This window comes from Salvelinus fontinalis, chromosome 6, assembly GCF_029448725.1.
Source record: "Salvelinus fontinalis isolate EN_2023a chromosome 6, ASM2944872v1, whole genome shotgun sequence".
Taxonomy (NCBI): domain Eukaryota; kingdom Metazoa; phylum Chordata; class Actinopteri; order Salmoniformes; family Salmonidae; genus Salvelinus; species Salvelinus fontinalis.
In genome coordinates, this window is record NC_074670.1 from 31,359,038 (window position 1) to 31,371,332 (window position 12,295).

At 41.2% G+C, this 12,295-nt stretch overlaps 1 protein-coding gene across 3 annotated transcripts; it reads left to right on the forward strand.

The window, feature by feature from the left end:
* The first annotated feature begins 48 nt into the window (after window positions 1-48).
* Window positions 49-10,825, forward strand: LOC129857662 (NADH dehydrogenase (ubiquinone) complex I, assembly factor 6-like). Of its 3 annotated transcripts, XM_055926127.1 has the most exons (9): window positions 49-421; window positions 758-857; window positions 3,279-3,401; window positions 3,737-3,793; window positions 3,889-3,991; window positions 6,540-6,673; window positions 8,049-8,150; window positions 9,340-9,396; window positions 10,369-10,825. In XM_055926127.1, exons 1-9 carry the CDS (start codon window positions 231-233, stop codon window positions 10,495-10,497), a joined length of 996 nt encoding a protein of 331 aa, XP_055782102.1. In that variant the 5' UTR covers window positions 49-230; the 3' UTR covers window positions 10,498-10,825. The 3 variants fall into 3 exon arrangements, with proteins under 3 accessions (XP_055782102.1, XP_055782103.1, XP_055782104.1); XM_055926128.1 differs by lacking the exon at window positions 49-421 and having other exon boundaries at window positions 759-861; XM_055926129.1 differs by lacking the exons at window positions 49-421; window positions 758-857; window positions 3,279-3,401 and adding an exon at window positions 3,408-3,625.
* The last annotated feature ends 1,470 nt before the right edge of the window (window positions 10,826-12,295 follow it).

Genomic DNA, 12,295 nt, shown 5'->3' on the forward strand with positions numbered 1-12,295 from the left:
TGCAAACGTCCACTATAAATGACACTGAAATGCACAGTTGTAACTATCACATATTGTTCGCTAAAATAGCAAAGTTAACCAATAATTAACTAACTTGAGACAAATACTTTACCTAAAACGAGTGTTCTGTATTTAAAAATACAACATAAAGCGGAACACAAATTAAATAGGGAGGCAGACTTTTGTTGCGACACAAGGTAAGGGTGAAAGTTGAAGGGTATGTTGTCAACATGGCATCTGGCATTAGTGCAAAGCATGGATTATTAACCACAAAATATTCGGTGTTTAACTCACTCCAAAGAAAGATATTGCCACACGCTATTTGCATTCAACGACCTACAGAAGTGAAATGTCTACGAGCTTCAACAAACTCTACTATAGAGTCGCAGCACAACGAAAAATACTGTATCGATATTGTGAGGTAAGCAAGCTAACTTGCTAGCTAGCTAAATATGGCTCCAAATGGTATGACTTGCAAGCATCTTTCTATGCACACATTACATGGGCCCTCTGTGACTGGCTACATTGTCTCTCTGTGACTGGCTACATTGTCCAAATTGTCCTCATTGAAATGCTTTGAAGAGAATTGGAATTTCAGTTTATATACTGAATTGACCCCAACCCTGGCTAGTTGTTTGTTTTTGTTACATTTGTTACTGCATCCAATGTTTTCATTGCGAAGAAGTTAGTCCACCACTAGCATTACACTTGACTTGTTTCGATTAACTTGCCTGTGTTGACTGCCTTGTTTCCCCAGGTCTCGGGACTATGACGGTTTTGTGTCCTCCCTGCTTCTCCCTGAGGATGCCCGGCGCTCCTCACTGGCCCTGAGGGCCTTCAATGTCGAGCTGGCTCAGGCAGGTATTCCAGCAAGTTCAGTACTGAGTGCCTTCAGAAAGTATTCATACCCCTTGACTTGTTCCACATTTTGTGTTACAGCCTGAATTCAAAATGGAATATATATATATATATATATATATATATATATATATATATTTTTTTTTTTTTTTAATCACCCATCTTAACACAATACTTCACAATACCTGCATACCACTGCTGGCTTGCTTCTGAAGCTAAGCAGGGTTGGTCCTGGTCAGTCCCTGGATGGGAGACCAGATGTTGCTGGAAGTGGTATTGGAGGGCCAGTAGGAGGCACTCTTTCCTCTGGTCTAATAAAATATCCCAATGCCCCAGGGCAGTGATTGGGGACACTGCCCTGTGTAGGGTGCCGTCTTTCGGATGGGACGTTAAACGGGTGTCCTGACTCTCTGAGGTCATTAAAGATCCCATGGCACTTATCGTAAGAGTAGGGGTGTTAACCCCGGTGTCCTGGCTAAATTCCCAATCTGGCCCTCAAACCATCATGGTCACCTAATAATCCCCAGTTTACAATTGGCTCATTCATCCCCCTCCTCTCCCCTGTAACTATTCCCCACGTCGTTGCTGCAAATGAGAACGTGTTCTCAGTCAACTTACCTGGTAAAATAACGGTAAAATAAAAATAAAAATAAATAATGACAAAGTGAGAGAAAAAAATTAAAATTCATTTAAAATTAAATACAGAAATATCTCGTTTAAATAAGTATTCACACCCCTGAGTCAATACTTTGTAGAAGCACCTTTGGCAGCGATTACAACTCAGTCTTTCTGGGTAAGTCTCTAAGAGCTTTGAACACCTGGATTGTGCAACATTGGCCATTATAATTTTCAAAATTCTTCAAGCTCTGTCAAATTGGTTGTTGATGATTGCTAGATAACCTCTTTCGGGTCTTGCTATACATTTTAAAGCAGATTTAAGTCAAAACTGTAACTCGGACACTCAGTAACATTCACTGTCTTCTTGGTAAGCAACTCAAGTGTAGATTTGGCCTTGTTTTAGGTTATGGTCCTTCTGAAAGGTGAATTTGTCTTCCAGTGTCTGTTGGAAAGCAGACTGAACCAGGTTTTCCTTTAGGATGTTACCTGTGCTTAGCTCTATTTTATTTTTATCCCCAAAAACTCCCTATTCCTGGCCGATGATAAGCAAACCCATAACATGACGCAGCCACCACCATGCTTGAAAATATGAAGAGTGTAACTCAGTGACGTGTTGTGTTGGATATGCCCCAAACATAACACTTTTTATTCAGGACATAAAGGTCATATCTTTGCCACATTTTTTGCAGTTTTACTTTAGTGCCTTATTGCAAACAGGATGCCTGTTTTTGAATATATTTATTCTGTACAGGCTTCCTCCTTTTCACTCTTGTCAATTAGGTTAGTATTGTGGAGTAACTACAATGTTGTTGATCCATCCTCCATTTTCACAGCCATTAAACTCTGTAATGGTTTTAGTCATCATTGGCCTCATGGTGAAATCCCTGAGCGGTTTACTTCCTCTCCGGCAACTGAGTTAGGAATGACGCCTGTATCTTTGTAGTGACTGGGTGTATTGATACACTATCCAAAGTGTAATTAATAACTTCACCATGCTCAAAGGGATTTTCAATGTCTGCTTTTTTTATTTTAGCCATCTACCAATAGGTGCCCTTCTTTGCGAGGCATTGGAAAACCTCCCCAGTCTTTGTGGTTGAATCTGTTTGATTTTCACTGCTCGACTAAGGAACCTTACAATGATCTGTATGTGTGGGGTACAGAGATGAGGTAATCATTCAAAAATCATGTTAAACACTATTGCACACACAGTGAGTCCATGCAGCTTATTATGTGACTTGTTTATTACATTTTTAATCCTGAACTTATTTTGGCTTGCCATAACAAATGGGTTGAATGCTTATTGACTCAATACATTTCAGGTTTTAATTTTGTATTAATTTGTAAACATTTAGAAAAACATAATTCCACATTGACATTTATGGGGTATTGTGTGTAGGCCAGTGACCAAAAAAAACTCTATTTAATCAATTTTAAATTCAAGCTGTAACACAAAATGTGTAAAGAGTTGAGGGGTGTGAATACTTTCTGAAGGCGCTGTATGAATATATATACATATATTGGAAATTATGATACTATAATCCTCAATGGGGTGGTCATATGTCCAATACATGTCCAGAGCTAAGTGTTGATGTTCAGGCATCCTGCTATTGAAGGTAATGCTGTTATGTCTAGAATAATACATCAACCTATAGACCTAGATATGAACAAGGATAACAGTGAGGGAATGGTCTAGTAAAGCAATACATTTTTCGTGCAACTCTATATGCCTAACAGTTTAAACTCATTCAATGAAGTCTTCTGAAAGGGATTGAGAAAACCCTCGTTTTTTGTTTCTCTCCAAGGTGAAGGACTCTGTTTCCCAGAAGACTATAGGTCTGATGCGGATGCAGTTCTGGAAGACTACAGTGGAGGAGATCTACAGGGACGACCCCCCAGTGCAGCCTGTCAGTGCAGAACTATGGAGGGTCTGTCTGGAGTAGACGTCTTCTGCTTTCATTTTCAGTGCTGGATTTGCAACTGTGGCTATTACAGTCGACTGTATATCGGACTTTGCATATAGCCTGGTTTCTTCCTAGGTTCTGGCCTTTCTAGGGAGTTTTTCCTAGCCACCGTGCTTCTACACCTGCATTGCTTGCTGTTTGGGGTTTTAGGCTGGGTTTCTGTACAGCACTTTGAGATATCAGATGATGTAAGAAGGGCTTTATAAATACATTTGATTTGATGCATAGCATTAAACATAGCTTTTCCAATGCATTCGATGTGTACTGTTTTAAACATCTTCAAATGTCTCCTTTTGCAGGCGGTGAAGAAACACTACCTGACAAAGAGGTGGATGCTTAGGATAATCTCTGAGAGAGTAAGCAAATGTTGCATTTTAGGTCATGGATTTGTGTGGATTCAATTCTAGTTCTGTTTCATTTATTTGATATATGTCTCTACTGTTGCCAACAGGAGAAAGACATGGAAGACAGAGCTTATAGAAACCTCCAGGAGTTGGAGGCCTATTCAGACAATACCCAGTCCTCACTACTGTACCTTCTTCTGGAGAGTTTAGGTGAGTAGGTTTATGTGTGTTTTGTGCTTGACTCCACTGACTGAAGAGAGTGTACAGCATGTGCATTGTTCTGTTCCCGAGGGGGGGGAGGCATCGAATTTATACTCACACTTAACTTCCCGGTGTTCAAGTACCTCTTTAGAAATGATGAGAATCGTGCTTGCCAATGCAGCACATTGACTAAAATGAGAAAGATGAGAATTGCAGCCACCGAATGGAACATTGCCAGGAACTTTAATTGTGCCTTGTCTAATGATACCATGTCTTCCATGGCATTACAGAGCGCTCTATGCATAATTGCACATTGAAAATGCCATCAGAATGAATCAATATAGCCACTGATCTCCTGTAGATTTTTGTTGAAAGGCTGGACAACAGAAATGACCCATAATTTCCACTCGACATGAAATGAATGACTATGACTCTGCTCCTTCCCTATCTGGAAGAACCCTGACAGGAACAGTCACATTATACTGTGGATGTACGGTGCATTCGGAAAGTTTTCAGACCCCTTGACTTTTTCCACATGTTACTTTACAGCCTTATTTTAAAATGCATTAAATAAAAATGTTCCTCCTCAATCTACACACATAATGACAAAGCGAAAACTTCCATATTTCTAAAACAAATAAATAAACAGATACCGTATTTACATAAGTATTCAGACTCTTTGTCATGAGAGGTGAAATTGAGTTCAGGTGCATCCTGTTTCCATTGATCATCCTTGAGATGTTTCTACACAACTTGATTGGAGTCCACCTGTCGTAAATTCAATTGATTGGACATGATTTGGAAAGGCAGACACCTGTCTATATAAGGTCCCACAGTTGACAATGCATGTCAGAGCAAAATTGTTCCTAGAGCTCCGAGACAGGATTGTGACAAGGCACAGATATGGGGAACGGTACCTAACATTTCTGCAGCATTGAAAGTCCCCAAGAACACAGTGGCCTCCATCATTCTTAAATGGAAGAAGTTTGGAACCACCAAGACTCTTCCTAGAGCTGGCCGCCCGGCCAAACTGAGCAATCAGGGAAAAGGGCCTTGGTCAGGGAGGTGACCAAGAACCCCGTGGTCACTCTGATAGAGCTCTAGAGTTCCTCTGTGGAGATGGGAGAACCTTCCAGAAGGACAACCATTTCTACAGCACTTCACCAATCGGGCCTTTATGGTAGAGTGGCCAGACGGAAACCACTCCTCAGAAGGAACATGACAGCCCGCTTGGAGTTTGCCAGAAGGCACCTGAAGACTCTCAGTCCATGAGAAACAAGATTCTCTGTTCTGATGAAACTAAGATTGAACTCTTTGGTCTGAATGCCAAGCGTCACGTCTGGAGGAAACCTGGACACCGTCCCTACGGGGATGTTTTTCAGTGTCAAGGACTGGGATACTAGTCAGGATCGAGGGGAAGATGAATGGAGCAAAGTGCAGAGAAATCCTTGATGAAGACCTGCTCTAGAGCACTCAGCACCTCAGACTGGGATGATGGTTTACCTTCCAACAGGACAATGACCTCAAGCACACAGCCAAGACAACGCAGGAGTGGCTTCGGGACAAGTCTCCGAATGTCCTTGAGTGACCCGGCTAGAGCCTGGACTTGAACCCGATCGAACATCTCTGGAGAGACCGGAAAAGAGCTGTGCAGCGACGCCCTGACAGAGCTTGAGAGGATCTGCAGAGAGGAATGGGAGAAACTTCCCAAATATAGGTGTGCCAAGCTTGTAGTGTCATACCCAAATAGACTCGAGGCTGTAATCGCTGCCAAATGTTCTTCAACAAAGTACTGTGTAAAGTGTCTGAATACTTATGAAATATTACATTTACATCAAACATTTCTGAAAACCTTTATTTTCTTTATCAGTATGGGGTATTGTGTGTAGATTGAGGAAAAAACAAAAAATGTAATCCATTTTAGAAAGGCTGTAACATAACAAAATGTGGCAAATCAAGGGGTCTGTATACTTTCCCGAATGCCCTGTATACAAAATAATGATTACTTATACAGATTGTTTTATGACTTGAGAGGGAGACTTAGAAGCAGGTCAAGCTGTATTTACTTGCTCAATTAATTAAGTGGCATTTCTGAATCTCAAGTACCTGCGTTTCTGTCAATCATTCGCATGTTCTTTTGTGGAATGTCATTATTTTGCCCCCCTCTGCAAAGGAACCTGTCACACTTGTTCCAGTCTAATTGACTAGAAGAAACATCTGACTCAAAGCCTCAACCTATTTCAAGTACTGGGCACTCGGCATGAAAGCATTTCCCAGTTATTAATATCAAAGTGTGTGCACTTAATTGTTGTGATAAATAATGTAAACAAGAGAAGTGTCTGCTTAAGGTTTTAGCATGGTTCTAGTCAATCAAAAACAGTAACTAGGTTTCTGAAGTAAACTAGAAGACATTCTTCTTGTACCTAGACAAAGTGTATTTAATACAATAGAGTTTATTTGTTTTAAAAGGGTGTTTTAAAAGGGGTGCTATGTTTTAACTTTAGTTATTTTCTGCCTTCCCTGATTCCCTTTGTGTGTGTGTGGTGTTTTTGTCCAGGTGTGAAAGATGTCCATGCTGATCATGCTGCCAGCCACATTGGTAAGGCCCAGGGGATCGTGATGTGCCTAAGAGCCACGCCTTACAACAGCAGCAGACGCAAAGTCTACCTACCTATGGACATCTGCATGCTGGTGAGTGACCATATCTGCAGAAGAGGGATCAAAATGATGACTTTCCTGCTGGTGACGTTTTGTACAGATGGATGCCATACTGCCATTCCAGAGAGATGTATATATATATATCTAACACACACACACAGGCCTTTGTCACATGATATTCCAGCTACACCGGTTTGCCATTATCAACACAGTGAGGGAGTGTGTCACTACTCCAAATGCAGTATGCCAGAGGCACAGTTATAATGAAACCCTATGACAAATGCACTGGCTGTAGTTACAAGTCAAATTCACAGCTTTGTCTGATCCATCTGTCAACAAGGCCTCTGAGCCACAGCTGAAGTGACAGGGGTGCAGCTGGTTTATCATGTGACATCAGGAGATGTTTTTACCCCTACTAGTCCAGTGTGTGTGACATTAGTGACCTCGTCAGGTTCATGGAGGCCTCCAGGTCATTTGCCTAGCACTATTGTTTTGACACCTGGGGGCACTATTGTAACATCATAAAGGTCTAGTCCTGAGCTCAACTGAAGCTCCACCCCCCCACATTAAAGCTCGCTAAAGCCTGGTGGGTTTTCTCCACTTTCTGTGTCATTAAGGGACAGTGAGTGCTTTGCAATTTCCCAGTTATTTTCATCCGGTCATAAGTTCATTGCTCTGGTCGTAAGCGGAAGGGACTGTTGGTGTCCAGGGGTTTAACTACCGCAGCCTCTGTCTGTGGCGATGTTACATTTATACAGGCTTTGGCATTGGACCCTCTGTATGTTTGTTTTGTTGTTGCTCCCACTGCTTGACAACAGCTTCTAGCCTAGCTAATAACTTGCAATACCAAGCTTCATTGCATTCAAATAGTATTGAAGTTCCCTGACTTGATTGTTTAGTTTGTCAAGCTAACGTGTGTAGCAGCATGTCTACAGACACCGACTGCCTTGTGTTTTTGGGCAATACAAATCTCCTTCTTCTCATATTATTGTTAAACTATATCAAACTAAACTCCTTATTTGTGAATAAGATTCAGATTACCCTTTTTATATATATTTTTTGCTGTCAAACTATCCGACTTCTACTCAGTTTCTAAACAACTTCTGTCTATCAGGGGGCTGATGGCCACAGTGCCGTAAACAGACCTCAGGGCAGCCTGAGGCCATAATAACAGTTTAAAGGAGAGAGAACTGAGATCTGACAATCGCTATACGTGCCGTGAATAATGGAGATAATTATTGAGAGCTTCACTTTATTCGCCCCATTTAGAGGCCATATGCTCTCAGCATGAGCAATTGGTTTGCTCGGCTAGATTAGTGGTTTGAAGGAACAAATCTCTCCTGTGTGAATAAGTGGTGTGAACAAAGGTGTGTGTGTGTGTGTGTGTGTGTGTGTGTGTCACCACCAGCACAGAGCCTCCCAGGAGGACTTCATCCGAGGAAGCCGGGAACAGAATGTGAGAGACGTGGTATATGACATTGCCAGCCAAGCCCACGTACACCTAAAACACGTACGTACCCTCATGACATCAGGACAGTGTTCCTCCAATGTTATTTGATGGGCTGTTCTTACCGAACAGATTTACTGCTTGGCTGAAAAACACAGTATTCAATTACATTTTTTATCCAGTCCTGGTAATAAAAAAAAATGGAGGGCTCTGACAGTGTGTTCTCATGTGGGATCAGTCGGTTTCTCTCATGGTTACTACAATGCGTTTTTTACCTGTACGACACATACACTAGCGTTCAAAAGTTTGGGGTCACTTAGAAATGTCCTTGTTTTTGAAAGAAAATATACTTTTTTGTCCATTTTAAAAGAACATCAAAATGATCAGAAAAACAGTGTAGACATTGTTAATGTTGTAAATGACTATTGTAGCTGGAAACGACAGATTTTTAATAAAATATCTACATAGGCATACAGAGGCCCATTATCAGCAACCATCACTCCTGTGTTCCAATGGCACGTTGTGTTAGCTAATCCAAGTTTATCATTTTAAAAGGCTAATTGATCATTAGAAAACCCTTTTGCAATTTTGTTAGCACAGCTGAAAACTGTTGTTCTGATTTAAATAAGCAATAAAACTGGCCTTCTTTAGACTAGTTGAGTATCTGGATCAGCATTTGTTGGTTCGATTACAGGCTCAAAATGGCCAGAAACAAAGGACTTTCTTCTGAAACTAGTCAGTCTTTTCTTGTTCTGAGAAATGAAGGCTATTCCATGGGAGAAATTGCCAAGAAACTGAAGATCTCGTACAACGCTGTGAATGCCAAAGGTCTGCAAGGCTGTAATTGCTGCAAATCGAGAATTCTTTGAAAACAAATTCTGAAGGACACAATTGATTATTTCAATGAAAAATCATTATGTATAACCTTGTCAACGTCTTGACTATTTCCTATTCATTTTGCAACTCATTTCAAGTCTGTTTTCCATGAAAACAAGGACATTTCTAAGTGACCCCAAACTTTTGAACGGTAGTGTACATAATCAATTAACGTTGATGATACTTGTAACTTTGTTTTATTGTGAGCTTCAAGTTAATTAAGGCTTGTTTGTACACAAAAGGGATTGAAAAGAGAAGCAGTCGGAAATTAAGTAGCTACTGGTGTTCTACAGACCTCCATTTGTTATATAACAGATAATATCTTAATTAGCCTGTGTTGGTCATTTTACTCAGTTTGAACCTTTTGTCTCCACAGGCCAGATCTTTCAGCAAGAACATACCAGCTTCTGCTTTCCCTGCCTTCCTCCAAACGGTGGGTTGTTGTTGTTATTATTATAAGAATGATTAGCATTTATTGGGTTAGGTTGTGGTCACTGTGACTGACGTAACATCATGAAAAGGGTCATATTTACTAAAATGTTGACCAAAGACAAGACTCATGAACTGATCTATGGGGCTTCTTTAGTCCTGGCACCAGGGAAGAGACCAGGTCTGTGTTAGTTTCACTTCAAGTTCTCTTATCATTTGTTTTTTTCCCAATTAATCCTCCAATCAGGTTCATCTGAACCTAGGTAAGGAGGAGCAGTATCTGTTGAACGGTCCTTTCTCCTCCTCAACCACCTTCCAATATCCTGACATGGCTGTCTTGCCTATCCCTCCCTCCTATCACAGCACGCTCCCCATCAGTTGGCCAGACAGACCTTTTTAATGCTCCATTTTAATCGCACCAGACAGACCACCAAGGGACTGCATTATGGGCTCTTACCACTGGCACTCTCAAAAGCAGTCTGATTCCCACAGAGAAGAGGCATGAAAGAGAGCAATAAAGGAAGGGCAGAACATATTAACCAGAGCCTTGAGAATGAGGCCAAGGTGAAGAATTTGAGGTAGACAAATGCCCCGCATCGTGTGTTTATGTTTTGAAGGGTGGATGGTCACAATGCTTGAGTGCTCCAACCAGCAGGGGCATGATGGTAATTAGAGAAAGAGAACATTAATCCACTCAGTTCTGTGTTCCTCTCAATCCAGGACAATTTCCACAAATATGATGTTCCATTGCTGCCGGTGCTATAACTATATTAATCTGTTCTGACGCCTAAAAGGCTCCTTCCTCTCAGCTGCTGAGTCATATGTTTTACGCCGGGCTGACTTTGTGCGTCTAGGGCAAAGAGGAAGCACTTTCTTCAGCTCAGATAATGCTCACGCTAGCTACCACATGTAGAGTATAAGGACTGACACACACAGTGTGTGGATGCTGTTTCCCTCTTTCTGGCTGCTGTTCTAGGTGGTGCTGGAGGACTACCTTCAAAGGGTGCAGCGTGTAGACTTTGATGTGTTCCATCCCAGCCTACAGAAAAGAAACCCACTGATCCCCATCCAGCTTTATATTCGCTCCTGGAAGAAGACCTATTGACCTGTATGGTGGGACCTTATCGTTTGCCCTATTGTAATTTATACCAGGTTTAAACATCTGATTTCCCAAAGTCCCGCTCTCGTATGTTGGTTTCTAAGTAGACCAATCTACAACAGTGGATTACAAGAGACTCCTCCATCTATGATGTCATCACTCCTCAGAAAAGGATTCTGATCTAAACCAGTTCACCTGTGTTATTCCCTGTTGTAGACTAGACAGCTGAGGACCACAGACAGAGATTATTGTAAAGCAATAACTACAGTACTGGAGACTGAACTGATGCCCTGATATATTGAATATTTTCAGTAATAAATCGTGTAGCCATGTTGGTCTGTGTTTTTGCCCCTTTTTAAAGCTCTTAAATAAAGATGTTACAACCATAATAACAGTACTTAAGTCACAATGACATAATGATGACATTTAAATAAAATCTAGAGCTTTTTATGTGACTTAAGTGTGATTATCACTGTCATATTTTTGGAACAGGCTGTATACATTCACAACATAGCTTATTACCAGCACAAAATGATATAGTACTGTTGCTCCTGACAACCGTTTACAGCTAAAGTAGGATGCAAGTGTGTAATTAGCATAGTGCTTAGTTTACCAGAGAATTTCCGCCTCCAGTTGATCGTTTTGATCTGGACCAGATGCCAGGTTGTGGAGTTGAAAAGAAAAGGGCCATTTTGAACGGTTTATGTACTTTTAGGTTTTATTCTTCAAAAGCAGGAAACTATACGGCTTCACCTTAAAGAATGTCACAGAGAGGGCCAGGTCGTTCACCCAGGGTAGTTTTATTATTTTTGATAAATTATGTATTTTCCTCCCTGTTGTGAATCATTACAGTCAGTGTATTCCAGACCCTGATAGTGACCTCTTCAGACTAGGCTACCCTAGCCCTTCTGCCCTTAACAGAAGGGAAAGTCCTCCCATCACACTTTTTCTGCCTGGTCTCAATGATGCAGAGAGCTGTTGCCTTCCAGTGATTCATTGGGTTCTATGTTCCCAAGCAACCCTCTGTGCTACTTCTGTCCCCTTAAGGCTGTTTCTCATACATGCAAATCCCTGTGGCCATTCGTTAGATCGATGTTTCATCCTACCATGGCAATCTTGATGCAGTCAATGGACTACTGATAAAATGAAGTTGATATCATTCACTGGAAGCAATCCAGTGAATTCCTGGACAAGTGCCATGTTTTGATGAGAAGGGCCTTGTACTTCCAAAGGGAGAGACAGCGAGAGGGAGAAAGAGGCTAGAAGAGACCTAGGATCAAAGGATGTTTGATAGGTTGGTTTATACCTTCACCCAAGATGAGCGAGCATTATCACAATTTATGAATTTTTCGTCGCCAAGCCTGTGACAGCCAAAATAAAATAACATGCACACAGGCAGAACTCAAATCCAATGCACCTTTTTTTTAACCAAGATGCCAGCATGTGATGGCCAAATATGGTGTGTGATGGCAAGTCAGTTCTCTATAGTACTGCCACTGTCTCTTTCAGAGCGAGAACACTGGTCTCATCCAAAGTGTTCTATTCCACATTGGTTCAGCGTCATTTTGTTTTATACACACATTTATTCAACCAGTGTGTGCCCAGTGGATCAGAATGAAACCAACTTGATTGTCACCTCGCCATTTAACTTCCTGCATTGTGCCGATGTGTTCTCTTGAAAACAGTTTGTTTAATAATGTAGGAATTATGACTTTGTTGAAAGTGACTTGCAGTCTGAAGGGTGACCTATAATATGCTAAGAAAATGTTTCTTCCAGTAGATGACACTTTTCTTGTCTTACTAA